Source organism: Glycine soja, chromosome 13, assembly GCF_004193775.1.
Source record: "Glycine soja cultivar W05 chromosome 13, ASM419377v2, whole genome shotgun sequence".
In the NCBI taxonomy this organism is placed as follows: Eukaryota; Viridiplantae; Streptophyta; class Magnoliopsida; order Fabales; family Fabaceae; genus Glycine; species Glycine soja.
In genome coordinates, this window is record NC_041014.1 from 25837462 (window position 1) to 25863389 (window position 25928).

The window sequence follows — 25928 nt, forward strand, 5'->3', positions numbered from 1 at the left end:
AACTTACTGGGTTAGAGATTAATCCTACTTGCGATGTGTGACTGCCAGTGGTTCAAGGAAATTTTGCGACAGAACAAATTATTTGAAGATTCATTAGCATAATTTTGCATAAAATGAATGGATAAGTGCCTGAAATTAGAATTCATTATGAGTTTTTAATACACTATGGCTTAGGATCAAGAAATAAAATAAAAGCGTACACGCATACTTTGTTTTTAAATTTTTAATATAGGATATGCCATCAAAGCTTAGAAGTGTACTTCGTTTTTAACACAAGGCTTTTAATAGAAGATATGCATCACATATTTTACAGTGAAATTTGTAGCATCAAATCTTCAGTTATTTGGATTATCAGAGAAATTTTCAGTTATTTGTTTCTTGAAATATAGGTTATTTCTCAATATGTTTCTTTCACCCACTTTCAGTTGACAGTGTGTGATTGCCACTGCCAATAAAAAAGAGACAATATATTATGAGATTGAATTTATATATTTATAATTTATATTTCGTAACTTAATTATTTGAATTGACTCGAGAATTTGTTCCTTTACTTGTTAGAGAGAAACATTTTATGTTGCTTTTCTATACGATTTAATTATGTAAAATTTTCGCCCTGCATACCCCTTAATGATAACTAAATAACGTGAAGTTTTGCATATTGTTTTTTATGAGTATTAAATGCATAAAAAATCTTTAAATTTTATGATTAATTTAAAATAATAATCGTAAAATTTATAGTGAAAAAAACCGGTAAACAAAAAATAACATGACAACATCTATTCATTTTTTTTCCTTCTAATATGGGACTATAGTGATTGAAGGGTAAAGTTGGTTGGATTTGGATTGTGATATTAAGTTTTTGGCGGGTCTTAACTTGGAGTTCATCAGCTGTCCCCTACAGGGATATCAAAGAAAGAATCAAGTCATATTCAAATATCTTTTTTTCCCGGTCCATACATTCAGAGATCTTAAATCTGTGATAATTCATTAATTTGTTGTTATACGCTTCCAACTGTTCTTAGTCATTTGTTTGCCGACGGATATTTCTCAGAAAACCTACCTTCTATTATCTTAAAAAGTATGTTAATAGTGATTGTAATTGAATACCAGTGTAAAATTGTTTTAGATAGTCAATACATCATTGTTAAACTAAATAAATTATTGTATATCAAATTTATTTGTATGACTTATGACTATTATGTTATAAAGGTGACTGCATGGATTTTTTTTATATGCCTCCTATTCGAGAAAGCAAACTTAAATGTATATTAATAGTTGAATTGGTAATTTAGATAAAAAAAATCATCAATGACAAAGATGAGAGAAGGAAATATAAAAAAAATGTTCAAATTGTTGATAAAAAATGAAAATATAAAAAATTATGTGAAACTGCTATTTTTCAAAAAAAAAAATTGTTTTCATTCCCAAATGTCAGGATCATATAGTGGCTCCGTGATGTGCAACGGTACAAATCACATGATTCTTTTCATGTTTGTCTAAGATATTTTGGTGCTCTACGTTCATATTTTGCTTGCATTATTGGTTCATTTGTAAAGTTGGCTAATTACCAATTAACCATTGTTTAGAGTTTGTTTGTCAAATAGTACAAAAGAACTTGTGAATTATTGCACGGGTCCATCCACGGTTAGCTGAATGATACCAAAAAGAAAAACAACGACAGGTTGCAATGCAACGTGTTCTTTTGAGTTTTGATTTCCCTTTGCTTTTAGAATTTGGACCATCATACGGAGCTTTGTGGAAACTCTTTTTGACAAGTTGGGGGAGAGAAAATTCAGAAAAAAAACTGATTAGGACAATTTTTTGATTGTATAGATTATAGAGTAACCAATTAAAACCACCAATCATTGCATAGAAGAATTGATATATATTACACTATTGTAGGTCTTCTATTAAATTAACATGGTTGATTCTGTAATTAGCTTATAGTTTCCAGTATATTCCTAATTTGTGCAAGATGCCAGCAACAACACCCCAGAAGGTGATTTCTGCAAAGATGACATATAACAGAGTTCCCAACCTCTCTGAGTGCCAAACATTGGTAAACACATGATTCTGAATCCAGTATACCTGATTAATGATATGCCACATAAAAATGGTTAGCTTCTTAGTGTATGTTTGAACTAAAGGTTGCAAACTTAAGTTTGAATCAAACTTAAGTTTACAAATTGAGTTTGCAAAAGCAACTTAAGCTTTACTTCTATAAAACTGAGCTTTCAAACAAAATTTATTTTCATCTGTACTTTTTTTGGTGACCAAACATGACCTTAGTCCTAACTACTTAAAATAAAACTGAAGAAAAAAAGGTTAAGATATGGTTATGTCTCTCCAAATTTAGGTAAATTTGATTTTAGTTCCTATATTTTAAAAATGATAGTTTTAGTCTTTGTAACTTTAAAATCCTAATTAAGTCAATTGAAGCGTCATAAACGAAATTCACCACATTTTAAAAATACGAGGAATAAAACAACTATTTTTAAAAGAATAAACCCTCAATTTTGATCTTTAAAGTATTCCTCTCTTTTCTAAATGGTCTTTGAAATAGTCAAAGTCTATTAGTAATTCTTTAAATTTTGAATAAATCAAAGGGTAAGATTCTTACTAGTGAGTTATCTGGGTCTTTGTAATACCATCCATTTACAAATGCTGCGAAGATGCCCTGTGCTGCCATAACAAACACTAGCATTGCATTCATTCCTATCCATTCCAAGAATAAGAATGGAGTACGAAGCCCCCAAACATCGATCTGTATGATTTTTGAGGAAAATTAAATAAGAATAAAATACAATTAATGACCAATACATTATTCTTCCACTTTAATCACTTAATATTCCATTTACCAGTAGGTAGAACACAGAGAAGACAATTCCAGCTGCCCCAGCTGTGAAACAAACATAGCTGAAGCTGTAGAGTTGCTTGTTAATCGGGATAGCTGCATTATTCCATGGAAATTTAATTTGTAACATATATCTTACACTAATGTATATGTCTTTAACTCTTAACAAATGGTACATTAATTAGTTTTTTACTAGCTTACCATCTGTAAAATGAAGGATGAGGCCTAGGGTCAATAACACAAACCCCATTGAGAGCCATTGCTTGAGCCTTTCAAAGTGACCCTGTAAAAAATGTTGCATTCCTTCACTAACTTGCATTTATAAAGTAAAATTTTAGTGTGTGCACACAAGCACTAGACATGGGAGCTTAATGGGTAAAGTTTGTAACCTTGAAGTGAATCAAGACATGCCCATAGTGGATGCCAATGGTGCCAGAGAGGATAGCTAATACGGAACTAGATAAAAAGAAACAAAGGACAATTTAAACATATATTGAAAGTTTAGACCGAATGACTGATTATTAAAAAACTTTCTAATAATAGTTGTCTAATTCATTATATAAACAGGGTTTTCATATAATCAACATTTGAGATAAACTATAAAATGATAAATTATATATATATATATATATATATATATATATATATATATAAACCTCTGCAAGTTTTCTTTTTATTAATTAGTTAAAGAATTTCTATTTCGAAATAAAACCTCAAAAAGCCTTCAGGTTCAAAGGGAGCGCGACACCAAGCTGGAGCATTTTTACGAAGAGGGCCTTCAGCTGGAGAACTGAGTGTGCATGCCTGCAAATCATTTTGGAAAAAAAAAATGAAAAAAAAGGACAATATTAAAGTCACTTTAGTCAGAATAATAATAACAACATAGAAACAATTTAAAATCAATGATTTGATAAATAATTGAAAAAATTAAGGATCACATATAATGTTATTGTAAGTTAAAACACATTGTTTAGTAGTCACTGATACTAGTGAGGGACGATTAAACTAGGAATGCTACTGGGATTGATGTGATTTGTTTAAGCTCCTCAAGTTTACATTTTAGATGATTTGGATAAGTTTGATCCTTGAAATAAATGAATTTTTGAAAGTTCATATCTGACCTGTAAAATCTCACACATAAACAGATTTTGTCCCTGAGTTCAAATATTAATTTAAAAAATATTTTTTTCAAAGTAAAAAATGTATAAAATTTAAAGAAAAAAATTGATTTCATTTTTAAACTAAAATTTATCAACATTTTAAACATAACAAAATATCTAAAGATGAAAATCTTAACATAACAAACTAATAATAATTGCATACTTAGATGGATTAAACTGATAATGCATGAGTCTACAAATAAAACTTGTTAGGTCTACCTATTTAACAAATTAAATTCAAAAATTCAATATAATTATATAAACTTTTAAAAAAATAGTGAGCAGCACTAAAAATATATTGTGACCTTCAAGCGTGTCCAAACAGGTTGGGAATAAAGATGATTAACGCCCCAAACTTGTCTATCAACATATCCAACAGCGTTACATGCAGGACCTAGGTGTCCTCGCATCCCACATTCCACCTAGTAATTAAGAGCAAGTAACTTTAGCAAAACAACATGCGCAAACCTCAGTCTTCAACTCAAAATCTGACAATTAATTAGAACGGAGCTACATAACAATAATATATATATATATATATATATATATATATATATATATATATATATATTAAAGTTCTCCAAATCTAAAGTAACTTTTTTTTTTATCTTTAAAATTCATAAAATATTTTTTTAATCTTTTTTAATGACACAAGTCATATAAGAAATTTATAATTTTTGACTGTTAAACTATAATTTTTTATTTTTTATTTTAAAGTACACTTTTAAGTCGGTAAAAAATAAAAAACTCATTAATCACTTTAAAAATTACTTTAATTTTTTTATTGACTACTAAAAAATCATACTTTAAAATATAAAATAAAAAAATCAAACTCTAACAATAAAAAATATAAAAAATTGTGAATTTTTTATTTCTTGTTTGATTTACTCTTTGTAGAAAGTAAAAAAAAAAAATATTTTGCGGATTTTAAAGATTAAAAAAATAACTTTAAATTTAAATGACTAAAGACATATTTAAATATATATATAGAGAGAGAGAGTGAGGGAGAGATTATGTACCGTGTATCTCTTTGGTTTGTCGCTGTTATAATCCACGAAACTCCAATCTGGAACGTAGAGGCTGAAGATTGTGACCATGTAAATGACAAATGCCACAAAGCCCCCCAACCTATGTAACACATAATATATGCATGCCATTGTCAAAGCAAATTCACAATCTCTATTGTTATATTTTATATTGTTTTAGTCTAACAAAATATGTTTTTTTTAGTTCTTATTTAAATTATTTTAGTCTTGATATTGAAGTACTTTTTAGCATTTCAATAAAAACTAAAAGTGGGCGTTTTTTTTTTAAAGAATAAAAAAAAAATTAAATAGAGTCATAAGAGACTAAAATAGAAAATATTTTTTTAGCATAACAAACTTATATTATTTCATGTAAAATGAGAGATTCAATACAAATAGGACTTGAATAAAAAACATATTGAGGAACAAAAGATCTAGATGCCCTTGTTAAACAATGAACAACTCGATTGATTTGTCTACAAACAAACTATACACTAAAGTTTTCGAGATGAAGTAATTTATTTGCACAACTTTGAGGATATGAGACTCGCTTCTTTAGTAAAAAAAAAAAATCATTTTTAAGCACCAAGAATATAGTTAAACTTTTTTTCATATTTTTAGTTGAGTTATGAGAATGAAATGTGTTGTTTTTCTCACCATTGCCATCGATAGGCAGTGAAAATGGACAGGTGTCCTGGCTTCAAGGTAGAGGGTCTAAGCTTGGTGGTGTATGTCTCTATTAGAGCTACAACACAGTATACAAGGGCTATTCTCTGCATAAACACACATTTAATATAAAGAATCATGGTTACTAAAGAATTTAATAATGTAATTTTGATCAGCATGTATTACTCTATCCAAACCTGGAGAATGCCACACCATCGGATAAATCTCATGTCAACTCCATATGATAGATCATCAGGGGCATGAGAGTATCCACCTGCAAATCAAATTTATCAGTGCTCTTGCTTACACACACACACACACACACATATATATATATATATATATATCATACTTGGGTTTGCATGATATACATTGACCATCAGACCATCCTACTGAAATTTCCAAGTGACATTAATCGTACACATTTAAATATATGCAACCATAACAAAATCCTTCGAAGTTTCATTTATTGGCAAATGGTCTAGTATCTCTGAAGCTTATAATCTATGTTGCCAAGTTTGAGTTTGATCTTCTACAATATGTACATTAAAACAGTGAGCTAGAGGAGACTTGTTTACCTTGCAAAAGTATGCCCCAAAAGAGAAGCTTCAATGTCCTAAGGATTATCTTCTTCACAGCATACTTAACCTTGGGGATTCTCTGGGTTGTCACAAATTACAACCAAAACATTATAAATGATCATTACAGGATAAATAGTTATTTTCATTCCTGAATGTGTAGAATGTTAACAAATTGATCTACGAAAGATGAAAATTCAAATATTAATCTCCAAAAATGAAAAAGGTGTGACAAATTCATTAATTTCTGTATATTAGCATTAATGAAAGAGCTTAAGTGGTATAGAAGAATCAAAATATCACAAAAATAATTGCCAACATGATTGCTCAATAGATTGGACCAAAATGTCAATAAGTTTTCATTTGACCAAAATGATAGTAAATTTTCATTTGACTAATTTTTCATATCCCAAATTTTGTTTTATTTAAGGATAAAATTTAATTTAATCTTCATCTTTTTTTTTTATTCTTGCAAGCATAATATTACAAGAAGCACATAAAAAAATAGGGAAGCAAACATAAGTTATAACAAAAATCTATGTATTGATTAATAAACATAAGTTATAACAAATCCATTTACTCTTTCATTAACCGTAACGGACTAAAGTTAATGCAGGGATGAAATTATCGCATTTTTTTATTTTTAAAGACTAAAATTTAAATTTTTATCTTTCAAGAATGAATTTATCAACACTCTATATGTTAAGAGACAAAAATAATTATTTATCCAACTTACATTATATGCAGACTATCTAAAGTGTTTTGCTATACTATGAAATAAATAAATAATTCAGAAATACTATAAATTAATATATGCAGAATGAAAAATTAATACATTAATGACAGAGTATGTAACGAAGTGAGAGAAAGATCCTAGCAATAAGTATTAACTAATGATCATTAAACCTTTGTACAATTTATTCAAAAGTAAAACAGTTTGGAGTAACATTTTATAACAGGACTATGTTAACTAGACAAATGGAAACTTTACATAAAACACAGAATATAACTCTTAATTAGTAATCCGTAGTACCTTTAGTGCCAGGGCTATTGCAACCCCAACAATGAAAAGAAAGAAGGGCATAACGAAATCAGCCAATGTACATCCATTCCACGGGGAGTGATCAATGCGTGGATAAGCTCCACCAGCATCGTCTACTAGTACCATCAACTGCACATATAGGTAACTCGATTACAGTTATATACAACAGCTTTTAGTCTTGTTTCCTATTCAAAATGTATATAGATTACGATAAAAAAAAAGTATTACGGTGTCATCTAATATGATAAATTTATTAACTTTTATAATAATTATTTTAAAGTCATAGATTATTCAAGAAATTAAGAGCTATGTAGAAAAGTTTGCAAAACTATCTTAGTAGTACACTAACCACAATGGTGAGGCCCCTGAATGCATCGAGGGTTGCAACTCTCCTTGTCTTTTGCTTCACCAATGGTTGCTCTTGCTCCACTATTTGCTGAACGGACTCACCCTCTTGTGTAGTCCTTGTGTCTCTGTCATGCTCAATGGAATCTCCCTCACCATTGATTTTTTCAATTTCCTGTTTCAATTCGCCCTTATGGTAATCATTATGGGGTGTGTTTAGCCCTTCTTCCATTCTCTTGGCTTCATCCATGGTTGAATATTCACAATTCCAGCCCTTTTTTCTCTTTTGGTGGAACCAAACTATATAACCTTGTTATCAATACACAAAGGTGTAGGACACACACACACATATATATATACACATATATACACACACGTCCCACACGAGACAGAAAAAAGGTCCTTGGGGAGAAAGACAGAGAATGGATCCACATTCATTTGACTGAGAAATTCTTATCATTTATTAACTTAAAAAATCTCCTTTGGAGTCTTCTAAGGTTGTATTTGTTTCAAGGCATCACCAATTATTTCCGAGAATATAAATATGGGAATATCACATTTTCATATTTGTTTTAAGTTTTAAAAATATATTCTCGGGCATTATTGATTTCTAAGAATATAAAATACTCATACTTTTCTCATTTCTCACTTCTCACTTCTTATTCTCATGATCAAGGATGAGTATACACTTAAAATAATTGAGTATATATTTTGGTAGAAGAATCTATAAAACATAAAATCATAAATGATTCCATTTCGCCTTGGTTTCTCAACATAATTAATCAAGTCTAAGTAAAATCAATTTATTTTGTAAAATGTGCGTGAAACACATGCCTTAATTTTGTCATGTTATTTCAGGTGGGTGTCTAGATTGCATTTATTTTAACTAGACAATAGTTTTGTGCCAAAATTTCTAGATAAAATAGTTGAATCATAAACGTTTTAAACAACAACAAAAAAATAATAGTAGCAAGTAGCAGCTAACAAGATGGTGGGTGCATCATGTTAATCAGTGCAGCCAATATTTTGTTTCTTTTTCTTGGTCCAGAAACCAGAATTGCTGTAACCGTGTAAGTACGCAATCTAATTGATAATTGTTCAGAACAAAAATCCCTCTTTCTGTCTTTTTTACCAAAATTTCGCAACATTTTTGTTTGATATGTTCGTACTTTATCAAGAGCGGAATTTCTCTTACGTGAGTTTATTTTTTGGGTCCAATCTTAGTGTTGAATTTTATTTTTTTTGTCAACAACTAGTGTTAGTGTCGGAATCTCAAAACGGGTGTTGCTATTCTCACCTATTTAATGCTCTTCCCACCTCATTCTTTTACCAAAACTAAGAAAAAGACGTTTTTTCCCTTGCTATGTTTCCAACACCTCCTCAACCTCCTCCATTTTGCTCACCCACAGCTTTCCTCTCACCCTCTTCTTCCACCCACAGATCTTCCCTTATACTAGCAGCTTCTCCTCCCACCAAACTCAACTCAATCCTCACCATTTGCTGTAGCTTTGTGGCATTGCGTTCATTTTTCATCTCACCATTTTTATTCATATTTATGTGTTCGTTGTTGTCTTTGACACCAGTGAGTTCTTTCCTCATTTAGATTCAACAAAAACACGAATCCATTAGGTTGAAGGACATAGTGAAATCTCAATTCTGTTATGTATCTATTTGTGTGATTGTCTTGTGAAAGTGAGGGAAAGTATAAACCATACAAAAATGTGTTATTGACAATCAAATGTTAACATAAGAACAATGTCAGTACCATCAAAATCATATATATAATGCACGAAAAAATATCATCATCAACAAAAGGGTTTGAGAACCGAAATGTAACATCATTGTTAACAAAGGGGTTTGAGAACTGAAATGCAACCTCTAATAAAGTTGATGAAATGCGATGAATATGTCTACTAGTATAAATAAATTTCCTAACAAGTTGCATGAATATATCATTGACCTGTTAATGTTAGATCATACAGAAATTGCGGTTACCAGAAAATTGCAACTGTGTTAGATAAGAGTGAGGAATCTTTAGCTATAATTTGTGATGATTTGATTTGTTAATTTTAGTAACGTCGCATTTAATATGCTCAACTACTTGACACAAAAGAACATTTGGTTGAGCTAATCATTTTTTTTTTGTATGTTAATAATGAAGCAGTAACAAGTCATGATTAGTGATGTTCATTCATAAATGAGTCAGTTATTATTGATTGTTATAATGTTGTATTGATTCACCGAGAGTAAAGTTGGACATTTTTTTCGTTTAGGAGTAGACTCTCATCTACTGCACAATAACATCACTGATGAGTTATTACTATGTACATAATTCAAATCTCAATCAATAAAGAACATACTTAATCCAAAGTAATTCCAAAATTCATTCAAAGAATATACTTCGGATATAAGATAATTCCCAATCAAGTTAAACTTGAATTTGTTTATCTTGTGTTTATTTAGACCAACGAAGAGATATTTTCCTAGATGAATTTAGTTATTTGGGAGAGCCTACTACAATAATATTAGGATCCCAACATCAACATGTCACTCAAAAGTTGGATAATATGGTATTTAAAATCTATTAAAAATGGATAATTTATTAATATGGGAGAGAATGGTCCCACTTTTATTCTGCAACTTTCATATAAAAATAAGGAATAAACAAAACAACATATTTTTCAAAGAAAAAGGTTGAGGGGATTGTGCAGTCAAAAGCAGGATTCGTTGATTTTTTCTTTCTTTTGAGAAATGCTATAAACACCGAAAGGAAACAGACGAATAAGGTGTCGATCCACTTAAAAGTCGACACCTGTCAATTAAATAAATTATAAAACATTAATTGATTGACCTATTTTAACTTTTTAAATATTTTCTCTTATTCCAAATCTATCCTTACATTCACTCAGATTCTCAGCCCCAATGGAGGATATTGAAGCTTTACTACTCCCACCAAAGTCACTATCCAACGCCCATAGTAGATAACACTTGCAAACCACTTTTGCTTTTAAAACTAATTTTTAACTGAAAGTGGTTTTAAATCCATTTTTAAAACTAATTTTAAACTGCTTTCCAATCATTTTAAAAACAAAATAAATAGAAAGTCTTAATTTAAAAATAAGAAAAATAAAATAATGAATTTAAAATTATATAAAAAATTAAAATTATGAAATTGAACCTAAATAATTTGTTTAAAATGAATTGACAGGCGTTGGCTTCAAAGTGGGTGAGACCTGATTGGGTTGTTTCCATAACCCTTGCTCGTCCCATCACCCACCTCAAGATTCACCTTGTCCCCAACCTTCATCACCGCATTCTCATGCTTAAACCAGAACCTTGGCTCATTCACTTCCAGTGCAGCACGCATGAAAGACTAGCAATACAGCTTCAAAAGACTGAGCCATTCCGTACATCGTCTCTGAACTCGCGAGGCCCACATCACCTGAGCCATTCACGACAGGTCCTTCGTCATTTAAGGAAAATCAAGGAACTATGTTGTTAAAGGTGTTGTTTGTATCTGCGGCGGCAACGAAGCCATTGCAGACGGTGGCGTTGACGTCGTCGCGGTAGAGGAAAAGCTTGTTGATGACGTTGGGGTGTTTTGAGCCACGGAGGTTCTGTGGAAACCCGTTGTTGGGGTGTTTTGATACCATTGTATTTTTATAAAAAAAAAGTGAAAATTTTAATTAATAAAAAAATCCATTAATTATTCTGTTAATCACGGATTAAAGACTAAATACATGTATTAAATGAGTGGTCAATGTTTTTTTAAACGGTCAACTCAAGCAACTTAACAAAAGGATCAAAATTATGAAAAACTCAAACCTGAGGGGTCAAAATCACAAAAGTATTTAAATTTGAAGGATCAAAATTATAATTTAATATAATAACTTTGGAGCAGTCATTGTCCTAATGCAGTGTTGGAGTATTATCAAACCAAGAACATTTAAAAGAATTTACGCAAATTTTACTTGAAATTATAAAGATAACTTATGAATGTCATGCTTTCAATGTATATTAATTGGCTTTCATATAATTTATTATTATTTTAGTTTATTCTAATATTTGTGATATATTTATATAATAAAAGTATATAAACGTTTATTGAAGTTAATTTTAAATGTGTTTTTAATTTGTTAAATTTGAGATAAGTTTATTTTTTTTCCTAAATTTCAAACTAAACTTTTTATTTTCTGAAAAAAAAGCTTTAATCCGTCAAACCTAAGCATTAAAAAAAAAGTTGAAGATATTCCTGATGTGACTTACAAATTATGTGTCAATTACGCATTAAAATATTTTGATTTCACTTTGATATTATCAAACACTACCGCACGTCACATGTGTACTTTGCTGTTGATGTAGATGGTGTTTGGATAGAGGTCATCTAGCCATAAAGACTCAAACAAGTTTATTTTCTTCAAATTACAGAAAATAAAAAAATTAATTTTAAATTTTGAAAATAAAAAACAAACTTATTCCAAATTCAAAAAAACTAAAAAATATATTTAAATTTTTAAGTCATTTGATTAAGTTGACTCTTAAACATATCCTTTCCAATAAAAAACTAAGAGTATCTCTTCATGAGGAATACATTCCTCCTAACACATTCTCATCATTTATTAGAATTATTGAAAATTATAAAATTAAGAAAGATATTAAATAACAAATAAAACCTAATAAAATTATGATTTTCAATAGATCATATAAAAAATATGTTGTTAGCACTTTTCATCTATTCATTATGCAAAATATTAAAAAGCAACAACTTATTATCAATTATATATTTTCTCTCCTGTTTATTCTTTTCTTAAAATGTGTTTTACATACTACTTCTGTAACTATTTAAAAAAATCATCAAGAATTATTTATTAAGGATTTTAATTCAAATATATTCTATATATTCAAAATATTTATTTATTAAGAAATTTAGTTATATAAAAACGATCAATTACCTTATATAACGTATAACATAACATACTAGTGTTGTATATTTTTTATAATATCGTTTTATTAATAATATTTCAATATTTTTTATAATTTTTTTTGAATAAAAATGAATAAATTAAATATTTTAAAAACATAAAAAATACTAAATACGATTACTTATATTAAGTAGAATAATAAATAATAAACATTATAGAAAGGTTTTTAGTTTAATTCAAAAATAAATAAATTTCCTTCCAAGAAAAGTTTTTTTTTTTTTGAAGAAGACACATCTTTAAAAGTTAAAACAATATCTTAATAACTACAATTGTGATTAAACATTGGGTTAGAAATTTCTTATAATTGTTTTTAATCATTTTATCATTTGGTTTGTTGTTTATTTTTCAATTTTTTCCTACTCAAAATCCTCTTTCTTTTATTTTCCACACAAACCGCATAAAGAAAGTAAAGTTGTATATGCAGATTTGATCTTTTTTTTGGCATTTATGTATATTTGATCTTATTCACTACTTTACTCAATATTATTTTATAAAAGAATAAGATTTATTTATTTTTGTTTGACACCCATGAACCACCAAGTATTATATAAAAATGAATATACTTAATAGTTTAGATACATAAATCACACCAAATACTTATTTTATATGGTAGGTAGAATAATAACAAGTCATTATAAAAGGGTTTAGAATTAATTTCATTCTCCATAAAAAAAAAAGAATTAATTTCATTCAAATATTCCATTATTACCTTAGTGTTTAAGAGTATAACACTTCTCCTAAAAAAAAAAGAGTACAACACTTTTAACAAACTATAATAAATGCATAGAAGAGCAAAACTAGGGTGACGTTCTCAGATTGCTTTTTTTTTTTTAGTTTAACGGTAACGTATTTTCCGTATAAAAAATTTATACTGTTAATTTATTAAAAATTAATTTGATATAATTATAAAATATAATAAATTCATTGTACATTTGTTTAAAAAAATGATTATGTTATGATTGGATAACTATTACATAACTTATTATACTACTCGCTAGTAAACAATTAAGAATTCACTATGTCACCATCAATTTGCTACTCACCGTACAATGTGGGGGTTGGCCATTTCCCACATCTTTGTATCTGGATTATTATTGGTTGGAAGAGACACTGGATTATAATGATTACATTAATTATGTTAAAAAAATGATTGCATTAACATCATTACACTTAATTTCACCAAATAATCATGGAACTTTTTGACTTCTATTGTTTTAATCCTTCGAACCCTACCACCATCACCACCGCAGCCATGGTGACCCACGCCGCCGCTCCTCACCGTCCTTTGCGCCGCGCTTCCCTTCCTCTCTACGAAACCAGATCTGAAACCCACTTTACTTCAAAATTAATTTTGAATAGAATTAGTCTCTAAAGTTAACTTAGTTTCAAATTAATTTTGAAGTAAAGGAATATATGTTTTTTATTTCAAAAAATCGTAAAATTCCATATGATTGTTCATTTAACATTAAAACTATATAAAATTGTTGTTTCAACTTAAAATTAAATCAATTTTTTAATATAAAATTAAACACGTGAAAAATAAAATAGAATGAAATTATGTGTAGTTTGATAAAACTCACGGATATTGTGTATAATTTGTTCTAGATTCTATCTACATCCCGTGTACTTACTGCTTACTTAGCTCATGACTTTTTTTTTTTTTTTTTGAAAAGTAGCTCATCACAATATTTAAAGATATATCCATATTTCAAAAGTTTTTATCGTTCAATTGAATATAAAATAAAGAAAAAGGTTTATTTTAACATTTTTTTCTCAATTTAAATTACAAATTTTCTTTTCTTTTTTATTTCTTTCCTTTTACCAAAATTTAACAAAGTATAGGTGGATTGATGTGATAAGGAGCGTGCTAAAGGAAGTCAATTTTAGATTAGGATTTTAAAATATTTTTTTAATATAAAAAATCTTGTGGATTTCTTTTATATTACAACAAAATATTCTTTTATATTTCAAGAAAATCTTGTGGTTCCCCTATTTTGTGAGGATGTAATCACTTTTAAAATTTTCTTGAAAGAATTTTATGATTTGAATTTTGTACTTTAAAATTTAATAGATTTAGAAGAATTTTATGGATTTACAAGATTTTATGAATTTTAGAGAACATTACAAAGTATAAGAGTTTTAAAGAAATAATTGATAATTAGTAAATTCTTCGTCCATTTATAAAAAGTTAAGAAATTTTCAATACCTTTAATTTTTCCATAAAAAATAAATCATATTCAATTGATCATTGAAGTTAGTAAATCAATAGATTTTATTGTAAGGTTTTCTTCACAACAAACGATTTAAAAAAAATATATAATTTTAGTTATCAAAGAAATAAAAGATTCTCTATTGAATCTCGACTTTGTATAAGAGTCATTCTCATAAACAACTTTTAATAGATAATATGAGTTTCAAATAATTCAGCCTACCATTATTAAAAAATAATATTATTTTTCATCAACCATCTCTCTAATTGATGCACTATACATAGGCTTTTGTGAGGCTCCAGTTATTTCTGCAATTTCTTTGTTCTTTCTTTTGTGATGAAAAAAGAAAAAGAAAGAAGAAAGAGTATATATGAATCTTCTATCGGAAGCATCGATCATTAATTGCTAAATGAACTGCGTTGACTTGATGCAAGTGAAAACCGTTTATGCACATGATACTGCGCTTATTATCAATCCTCATGTTTATTTCCTATCTTTCCATTAGTTGCAGAGCTACAAACAAACTGATAGTATTATAATATTTTTTACCTTGATAATAATACAAAGTTGTCCGGTCTAAAAAAATGATTAATCTTAATTACTTAATTAGAAAATATAAATTATTATCATTTGTATTAATCTTTATTGATACTGAAAATATTATATATATATATATATATATAAGTTTTATTACTATTGTATGTATGAAATATTTTTATGATGAACAATTGGTTAATTATTATATATGATCACATGAAGATACTTTGTCACATCTCGTATGGTACTTAGTTTTCTATTTTGAAAAATAAATTTATTAAAGTGCAGATAACATACCAATCATATAGACATTAGATATTAATAATGGTATGTATAAGTGATACTAATTTATGTTTTTTACTCAAATTTATTTAAATTTTGATTAATCTTTATGTGTAGACTAAATTTTATTGAGAGAAAAATATTCATCTTATATGTTTTTATTTTATGATTTCCAATAAAAATTAATTATTATTTTCAATAAAATTATTTTATATTAATATTATGATCATAATATATATATATATATATATATATATATATATATATGCATTGGATTCTTGAATGCTATAGGTCGTGGCAATCCATAAACAGGACAGCCACCAATGCAATCACATGATTGTATTTTGTTACGACAAATATATACCCTGTGGATCTCTAATGAAGAGACAAAATTTCTGAGTAAATATTATTCAATTTGACGCTTCTATTGTTCACGTACAAAATTAAAAGTTGACTTACGCTTTTGATATTTTTTAATCGTATAATTTATTTAATAATTCATGTTAAAAATCTTTCGTTTTTAATCCTTACTTTTACATATTTTATTCAAAGCTATAATTTATATATTCTTATCTTAGAATAATTCATTAAAAGTCCTCTATAATATATTTGATTATTTAGTATTAAAATAAATATATAAATTTATAATTGATGTTTGATTTAAGTGTTCTTAAACAATTATTGTAAGATTGTTATGAAAATTCATTATAAAAGAACAATAGTAATATTATGATTTTTTTTTCATTTGAGATCTCTTTATTCTTCAATGAAATATTCATTACTCTTTAAAGGAAAATAAAAAAATAATAATAATATCATAATTCATTTAAGCTCACATAATCTTATTTAATAATCTAACGAATTCATTTAATTTAATTATATAAAATAAAATTAATAACAATAAATAATTAATATAATTATCTTATAATATTAACTCATCTAATATAAAATTTCAACAATTCATGTAAGTTACCACCGTTCTACTTCTGTATATGAGACTAATTAGGATTTAATTTCTATATCAGTTTTTTTTTATAATAATTATTAATTTTTTATTTCCTCGGTTAATTTCTTTTTAGACGGTCAAAGTTCTTTTAATTCACAATTTTTTATATTATATATATTGTATCCATAATTATTTTCAGCTGTAATTTGTTTCATAACAATGTATACCCTTCTCCTTATATATAATAATATGGCATGATACACATTATGATACCACCGAATGATATGATAAATGACAATTAAAGATTCATTAATTTATGCTAGTTAATCAATCATTTCAAACTACACACATGCCAAAAAGAAAACCAATCAAACAAAGTAATAAGTAAATACTACTTGCTTTCCCTTTCAGTAACGAATTAATATATATATATATATATATATATATATATATATATATATATATATTCCCTGCTTTAAACAAAAAGAGTATAAACTGCAGAAGAAGACCATGTTCATTGGAATTCCTCATATTCCCTAAGTTTCCCACAGAATCCCTTCTCTTCACTCAACGGCTGGTTCAACAAGCATCCTCTTTAGTGCTTGTCATTTTCTCAAATCATACACAATTTCTTTCCCCAAGGATTTTGAATCTGGTTCCATGCACTTTTTGGTGGAGAATCTACTTATCATAAAGTGACCTTAATTTATGTTTGATTTCATTGTCATAGCATTTAATTGCATCCTCCAAGTATATATGTTCTTATCCCACACTCAAAGTTCAAGCTCCGTGCGCAATACATACATACATACTCATCACATAAGCGTGGTTCCAAATCCACAACAACAAAAAGACTGTTACTTTGTTTGATCTATACACAACATCATGCTATCATTGCCTTTCATACACCATGTTATCACAGGTCGTTGGTTCATGATCTTCGCATCATGTCTCATCATGGCTGTTTCTGGAGCAACCTACATGTTTGGTTTGTACTCAAACGAGGTCAAAACCTCTCTGGGGTATGACCAGTCAACGCTCAACTTGATAAGCTTCTTCAAGGACCTTGGTGCCAACCTTGGAATTTTCTCAGGCTTGATCAATGAGATAAGCCCTCCATGGGTGATACTAGCCATGGGAGCCACCATGAACTTCATTGGCTACTTCATGATATGGCTCTCTGTCACTTCACGCATTGCCAAACCCCAAGTGTGGCAAATGTGTCTGTATTTTTACATTGGTGCCAATTCTCAGTCTTTTGCCAACACTGGTGCTTTGGTTAACTGTGTCAAGAGCTTCCCAAGAAGTCGTGGAAGTGTCATTGGTCTTCTTAAGGGTTATGTGGGTCTAAGTGGTGCTATTTTCACTCAGTTTTACCATGCCTTCTATGGTGATGACTCTAAGGCTCTTATTTTCCTCATTGGGTGGCTTCCTGCTGCTATTTCCTTCGTTTTCCTTCCAACGGTTAGGGTGTTGAGTATAACCCCACAACCCAAAGAGATCAAGGTTTTCTACCAGCTTCTTTATATCTCACTTGGGGTTGCAGGGTTTCTCATGGTGTTGATTATTATACAAAACAAGTTGAGTTTCACAAGGGTGGAGTACATAGGGGATGGCATGGTGGTTCTTTTATTACTTCTTCTCCCACTTGGTGTTGTGTTTAGTGAAGAATTCAAACTTTGGAAGAACCAAAACCAAAACCAAACATTCACTAATCATGCAGGTGCTGCTTCAGTTGTTGAATTGCCACAGCCAGAAGAAGCACATGCAGTAGCACCAACTCATTCAGAAAGGAAAAACAACAACTCGTGCTTGAAGAACGTTTTCAAGCCTCCAAAAAGGGGTGAGGACTACACCATCTTCCAAGCCCTCTTCAGCATTGACATGCTGATTCTGTTCATTGCAACAGTTTTTGGTGTTGGTGGAACATTGACAGCACTTGACAATTTAGGACAGATTGGGAACTCATTGGGGTACCCCAGAAAGAGCCTCACAACTTTTGTGTCCCTTGTGAGCATATGGAACTATTTGGGACGAGCATCTTCTGGCTTTGCCTCTGAGTACTTATTGATCAAATACAAGTTCCCTCGTCCCTTGTTGCTCACTCTAGTCATGCTTCTCTCTTGTGTTGGCCACATTCTAATTGCTTTTGGTATCCCAAACTCTCTTTACTTCTCCTCAGTGATTATTGGGTTTTGCTTTGGGGCCATATGGCCCTTAATGTTTGCCATCATATCTGAAATATTTGGCCTCAAATACTACTCCACTTTGTACAATTTTGGGGCAGTGGCAAGCCCTGTTGGCTCTTACATTCTCAATGTGAAAGTGACTGGTTATTTGTATGATAAAGAGGCTTTGAAGCAGTTGGGGGTGAAGGGACTCATAAGGCAAAAGGGGAAGGACCTAACTTGCGTTGGAGTGCAATGCTATAGGATGGCTTTTCTCATTATCACTGCTTCAACTTTGGTTGGATGTGTTGTTTCTTTTATTCTTGTGTTGAGGACTAGAAATTTTTACAAAGGTGACATTTATGAGAAGTTCAGAGTTCTTGAACTAGACACAGGAGAGAGTCTTCCAACTTTTGGCAGCACTAGTGGCACCACCACTACCACAAACCGCGTGGAAGAACAAGATAAAATCAATAGGAAATAATGTATGCTTTATGTTTGCTTGGTTTAACTTGTTGGTTTGAGTAAAAAAAATATTCCTCTTACAAGTTTTGTCTATAAACAATCATGCAATTATTTTGCATCAACAATGTTGAGCTTTTTATGGACATCAAAGTTTAGTCTCAGATTTGATCAGTACCCTCAAATTTAAACTTCGAAAATGCAGTTATGTTAGTAATTATAATAATTCTTCCTGACTCAAGCAATGTTATTTTCGTGAAAATAATTATGGTATGTAAAAAAAAAACGATATTTCAACATTTGTTTATTTGAGAAGTAATTGTGTTCCAGTATAATTTCTCACTAATTATCATCCTCAGCCCCATCCCCTTTTCTACCTTTTTGTTTTCCTTTTAACTCAACCTTATATAGTTTTGTTTGGTTAGTTTTAATGTTTATTTTGGATTTTAAAATTTGTTTGTTTTTTGGTAACTTAAAATTTGTTTGTTTGCTTAGCATTTCAGTTTCTTTTTCTTTTTTCCTTGAATTTTTGTTGGGAATTTATTTTCACAATCTGGATTGAGATTTGCATGTTTTCTTTAATTTTTATTTAGCTTTTGGGTTGATGTCTGTATGTCCATTTTGTTTTAGCAGGAAGTGATTGAAATCATTTTTCAGCAAAAAAGAGAACATTTCTCCTCATTTTGTCGAAATTAATGTTTGCGGTAGCAGAAATCTTATACACGCATACCCTTACAAGATCTGTCACCATTGGACAGATTTTTAGATTGAGATTTGTTTATCCTCGTTTTGTTTTTATTTAGATTTGGGTTGGGATTTGTAATCAACCACGTGAATTTGAGTTGGACTTCCGTTAACAGCTTGCTTTATTTGTTTTTTTTTTTTTTGTTTTTCTAATAATAGTAGAGAACTAGAGATATTCAGTCTTTTTTGGTTAACATTTTTTGAGATTATGTCCTTCATTCTTGTAATTGTTTAATTCGTAAAGAATAAAAAGTGACAGATACCTCATTCCTCATTGGTTTGTTTCAATCAAAATGATTGTATATAGTAAAATAAATGTTTGGATCAATTAAGCTAAGTTCACTCCCAAAGTAAAGAAGAGAAAAAAGTTATGTATTCATCATGTAAAAATTTTATAGTCATATAATTTATGAAAAATTTATTGATTTTTAAAATAATTATCTTAAACTAATTCAGATGATGATTTATAATTAAATGACGATATAAAATATTTTATAGTGTTAGTGGATAAAATGTGAATAGATGTAGGTGTAGTGAATCTTAGGATAAACTTGTAATCTTGTCACGGGCATTGCTATTCCCACCCTATTGTTGCTAAGTTCAATCCCAACTTTTCTAAAAAGAAACATTGAAAAATACCATTGACAAAAATATGTTTATGTAGCTCCTAAGGGATCCATACTAAAGTTGTATTCTATCATTGTTATTTCATTAGTTGTGACTTGTTAATAATCATAGTCAAGAAATGCTAGCAAAAAATTTTCTAATACACTTTGACAAACACATTTTGTTTTATAAATTAAATATATTAGAATTATAAATTTTTGCGACTCAATTTTTTATTATGAAGAGAAAATAAGTTATACACTTACATCGTAAAATAATTTTATACTAACATTCAATCACAAATTATTGTGTATTATAAATTTATTGACTTTAACAATAATTACTTTAAAAGCAATTATTGTTAAATTGATAATGCGTAGTGAGTCTTACATCAATGGTCATTTTTTATTGATTGAATTTAAATTGATAATGCATAACTTGGTAAACTCTTCAATGATTTTCATTCATGATTTTTTAGTTATTAATCAATTTTAACTAATAATAGAATGTATTATGGAGATTTTTTTTGTAACCATTGTAATTAGGGTCCTTAGCTTTTCGATGGAACCTTTAGGTATCCTCACATGCAGCTTTGGTTCTTTGAGTCAGTTATGAAATTAATTTTCGATGTGAGACTTAGTCACGCTGAAAACTATTAATCAATTTGAGTGTGCTAGAAAGTATGTTACTAACATTGTTCACTATTAATTAAATTTGATTGTTTTCACTGTTGCATTGTATTTGTTTTATATTCATGATAGAATAGAAACATATTGAAAATAACTATTATTTCCAATATACATAAGATGTAACTTATGTTGGATGAAATTTTTGTGCAATATACATAATCTATATGTGCTATTCTAATTTGTAGGGTTCACACATTGGTGTAAGACTCATTATGCTCACGTGCGAGGAAACAATCTATGTAACAAGAAAATTCATGTTTAATTATTTACATGTGCAAAATTTTATTGAATTAGTAATAATCACACATTGTGAGTAAAATTAATGTCTGACTTAGTAGATTTAAAAATATCTATAGACTTAGACCTATGATATATATATACTATTGTGATTAATGTCAACTTAATGTTTCTTTCTTTCAACTAAGTGTCTCTTTTTTGTTTGACTTATTAAAACAACTCTAAATATCTTTTAGTAAAACCTTTTACACAAATCATTTAAATATAAAATTTATGATTCCGGATTTGAGCTAATGGATATTGATAATATCTTTAATACTAAAGTGACTGATTCGTATTTGACAAAGTGAAAATGTTTTAACTTTCAACACTTTTCTTCTGTTTGTTTTTTCTTCCCTCGGGACACCAATTTGATTTTCAATTGTTTTTTTTCCTTGTTGAACTAATGTGATCAAAAAGTCTTGGCCGGTGTGATTTTGGACTCAATAAGGTCATGAGTTTGAGTCTCGGGGATGAAGAAAAACATGATTAGGAAGAAAGATCCCACCAAAGATAGTCAGTCAATATCCTCGGTATAGATTAGTCATCAGTCAAATTGGTAAATATTTCACACTAATGATGGTAAAAAGAAGCCCAAAAGACAAAGACAATGTGGTCCGAGAGAAAACAAGGCTAGAAAGGCTGTTATTTTATGCACCCTACAAATTTCATCTTACACCCTCTTATAATTTTATAATTTTCAAAATCTCTTAATTGTCCTCCTTCGTTTATATGTTTTTATTTTCATCTTGGAATACACAAATTGCAAGCCAGAAAACATAATCCGGAATAATGATTTTCTTGTTGTGGATTACTCAATCCAAAAAATCACACCTTATTTTATACATTTTGAAATAGTTATTTCAAAATATATAGTATATTCCAGAAGGTTTTTTCAACGTTTTGGATTGGTTGCTCCTAAATACATTTCCGGAAATGTAAAAATGTGTTCTGGAACACCATTATGGAATTAAAAAAATGTATTTTGGAATTGACATATTATTGGGTGCTTGTAAAAATGTGTTCCAAAATTGAATAAAAATATATGTCAAGTTGTCGACACAAAGTTGAATGCAGAAGGAAACAATGACATCCAAGTGAATGTAAACAGTGCACGACAAATTGAACGGATTGAAGGGATCCAAAATTTAGAAAGTAGAGGAGTCACAAAGCGGAGAATCTGAGGAGGGGGTAATTTTGAAATTTTGAAAAATAAGGAGGTGCAGGGGGAATTTTATGGTGTAGGAAGTAAAAGCCGACTAGAAAAATATCTCAAGTCCAAAATAATACGTTTGCTAGGTCAAGACCCAATCCACGATAGCTAGAGACTCTATCATAGGGAAGTTACCAATTATAATTTGCAATTGCAGCAACCCTGAACCTTGAGTCTTTGACTATCTAATATCCATGATAGAAAGTATGATAATTATTAAATTATTTATCACCAAATGATCGGATAGTGATAGCCCATTATTTAACATTAAAAAAGGAATAATTTTAAATTATCCTCTAGCATTTTTTAAATAATTCTCTTATATATTATTTTACGGTATCAAATATTGAATGATATAAAAACTTTTCATACTCATATTTTATCACATTCTTATCCAAACTCTTTTATCTTATCCCATTTGATCTCCTTTTATTATTTTAATCTCCACACAAACCCTAAATCCCTCCCTTCTCATATCAAAATCACCAGCGAATTGCTAATATTGAGGGCGCGGGATATCAGAAAATGACTATATTTATGTAATAAATTTATAACCCTACTTCTAATAAATGGGGGCGGGGATATCAGAAAAGTGTGTTTAACATAGTTAGCAATTAAATTGATGCTAATAAATGTTTAATGAAACTACAGCTTTTGGCTTTGCTCGTTTGCCTAATGAATTACTTATTAGTTTTAGATATTGTTTCTTAATTTTTTTTATTATTGAAAATTATCTGTGTTATATCACTTATATGTCATATTTAATTACTTAAAATTAAGTTCTGATTGCGTATGAATCAAAAATATTTTCTTATCATTTAAAGATCATTTAAAAAAATAATTTAAGATTTATTTAAAATTATATTATTAAAACAAAATATATATGAAATGCTTAACTATGATATGATATTATAGGAATTGATTAACATAAAGTAATGAACTCAAAATGAGTAGCTTAAATTACACTAATTGGAGATGCTCTTAAGTAAAGCTAATTTTTTTTAGATATTATTTAAGTAAATGAGTCTTTTATTTAGTACTCAATTAAGTCCTTTCATATTAAGTTGTCCTATTTAGAATAAAATGATATATGCTACTTTCTATTTAAGTTTTAGATTGAATTCTAAATATTAATTTTTTTAATCAACAAAAAATAATTTCATTAAGAGAGAACGAAGAGTATAAGGGATACTCAATCCTTTCAAAATCTGTCAACTTCGGTAACAGGTAATTTCTTTTAGATAACATTCTGTAATAAGATGTTATCCTCTAACTTAAACTAACCAAAAAGTACATTAGAATTCAATGACTACTGATTTTTTTACTATACATTTTTCTCTTCTTCTTGATACTCAAATCTATTTTAAGAAGAGTTATATATTCACACTTACATATTTAATAAGTTTTGATTATTGACTAAAATGTGCCACTTTTTAAAATGTGCCATCTAATTTTAAAATGTGCCACTTTTTATCTCTTAGCATTGTCTAAATTACTTTTTATTCTTTTATAAAATGTTATCTAAATTATTTTGAGGATAAGAAAAATGATATATTTTTAAATTAGAGAGATGAAAAATAGAAGGAAAACAATTAGAAGAAATAAAATCAATCATCCAAAATTTTAGAAGGAAGAAGTAGGCTAATTAGCACAACTCTCCACTTGGAATGTTAGCCGTGTGGTTGGTTCAATTTTTTTTATTAAAAAGTTACGATAATTAAACATAAAAATCATAAGTGGTTTGATTTGTTTTGATTTTAATTTAATTTCAAATCCAAATCAAACCAACAAAATATTTTTTACTGTTTGATTTGGTTTTTGCAATTTTTATTAAAATATTTATTTTATTAGAATTTTTTTACTATCTTCTTTTTATCTTTTATGTCAAATCACATTAAAAAATTGTTAATAACAATCTATAAAACTAATTAATATACTAAATATTCTAAAACAAAAATCTTCCAAAATTTCTCAATTTCAAACCAAACATATATTGTGAAAATAATATGAAAAAAGTAAAATACACTATATAAGAATCATATACATAACACTATAAAATACTATAAAAATATATCAACATGATATAATATAATTTGATAGATAATCATATTTTTTAAGTATAGTTTATATAAAAAAAATATTGAGAGAGATAAACTATTTAAATGGATTTCAGTATAATATAAAACACATAACATTACAACAATATAAATATTGCAGTTTGAACACAAAGTCATCCAAACAATATCAATTTTTTATATTTTAATGTCCAAAAACATGGCATCCAAGAAGTGTGCCACTTGATCTACATCCCTTGTGATGCGGACATGCTGTAACATGAGTAGTGCCGAAATTGATGATTTGCTAAACATAGACTTGTAGAAACAATCATCCATAGCTCTATGAGCTTTGAGCACATCAATGGTGACCCACCTCATTCATAATTGCATATTATGATACTACTTTTTTGTATCATATTTCATAAAATAAAACTCTTGTATGTAAATTAAAACACCCGTTACACAATTGAACGATTAGTTTAAATCCATCCAACATTTTTGAAATGAACCTTTCAAATATAGACTTTTTGGTTTCACCATAGATACCCCCATGAAGAATCTTACTACTACCACTTTATAGGGTTTCTCTTGATGATGCTGTTTTTGAAATGAACCTTTTATTACCTCTCACACCAGGAATTCACATGGCAGCAAACAACAGAAACATGTGGCAGTTAACCGCAAAGAGTACTGTATACGACATTAACATGCCACGTGGCGAGCTCACAATCCCTCATTCTTAACTTATAAGCCACGTATAATATAATATTATACCCCCAACAACTACACTTCTTTACACTCCTGTGCCTTTCAATCATCTCACTCACTTAATCCATTTTCCTCCTTTATCCATTTCAAAGTTCAAACTCAGCCATCTAAAAAAAAAAACCCACAAAAAATAGTTATATGAAGTGTAAAGCACTCCAAAAAGTAGAAAACAAAACCAACTTCAATTATTATTCAATATATATATATATATATATATATATATAAAATAGATAGCAGATAAATAAATATTTAGATAAATAAATATAAATAGACAGCAGATAAATAAATAGATCATAATTCAAAAACTGACTTTTTCCA

The 25928-nt window shown here is 28.7% G+C and overlaps 2 protein-coding genes across 2 annotated transcripts; one reads left to right on the forward strand and one right to left on the reverse strand.

The window, feature by feature from the left end:
• Window positions 1-1834: 1834 nt before the first annotated feature.
• LOC114380977 (heparan-alpha-glucosaminide N-acetyltransferase-like) lies at window positions 1835-8085 on the reverse strand. Its single transcript, XM_028340136.1, has 13 exons — window positions 7675-8085; window positions 7317-7454; window positions 6284-6365; window positions 5903-5979; window positions 5697-5812; window positions 5034-5142; window positions 4320-4436; window positions 3567-3658; window positions 3244-3310; window positions 3056-3137; window positions 2859-2950; window positions 2621-2764; window positions 1835-2088 (listed from the first exon to the last, which is right to left on the reverse strand). The coding sequence occupies exons 1-13, from the start codon at window positions 7918-7920 to the stop codon at window positions 1942-1944; spliced, it is 1509 nt and encodes a 502-aa protein (XP_028195937.1). The 5' UTR covers window positions 7921-8085; the 3' UTR covers window positions 1835-1941.
• Window positions 8086-17147: 9062 nt separating this feature from the next.
• Window positions 17148-19474, forward strand: LOC114381418 (protein NUCLEAR FUSION DEFECTIVE 4-like). The gene has a single exon (XM_028340667.1). It carries the CDS (start codon window positions 17513-17515, stop codon window positions 19277-19279), a length of 1767 nt encoding a protein of 588 aa, XP_028196468.1. The 5' UTR covers window positions 17148-17512; the 3' UTR covers window positions 19280-19474.
• The last annotated feature ends 6454 nt before the right edge of the window (window positions 19475-25928 follow it).

What these genes read in the sequence shown, in the direction of transcription:
- LOC114380977 (XM_028340136.1), bottom strand. Translation starts at nt 7,920, where the DNA reads ATGGATGAAGCCAAGAGAATGGAAGAAGGGCTAAACACACCCCATAAT. An exon ending in TCAGGGGCCTCACCATTGTG is followed by an intron (nt 7,455 to 7,674) that starts GTTAGTGTACTA and finishes CTATATGTGCAG; the next exon opens with TTGATGGTACTAGTAGACGA. An exon ending in ACAAACCAAAGAGATACACG is followed by an intron (nt 4,437 to 5,033) that starts GTACATAATCTC and finishes CTTAATTACTAG; the next exon opens with GTGGAATGTGGGATGCGAGG.
- LOC114381418 (XM_028340667.1), top strand. Translation starts at nt 17,513, where the DNA reads ATGCTATCATTGCCTTTCATACACCATGTTATCACAGGTCGTTGGTTC.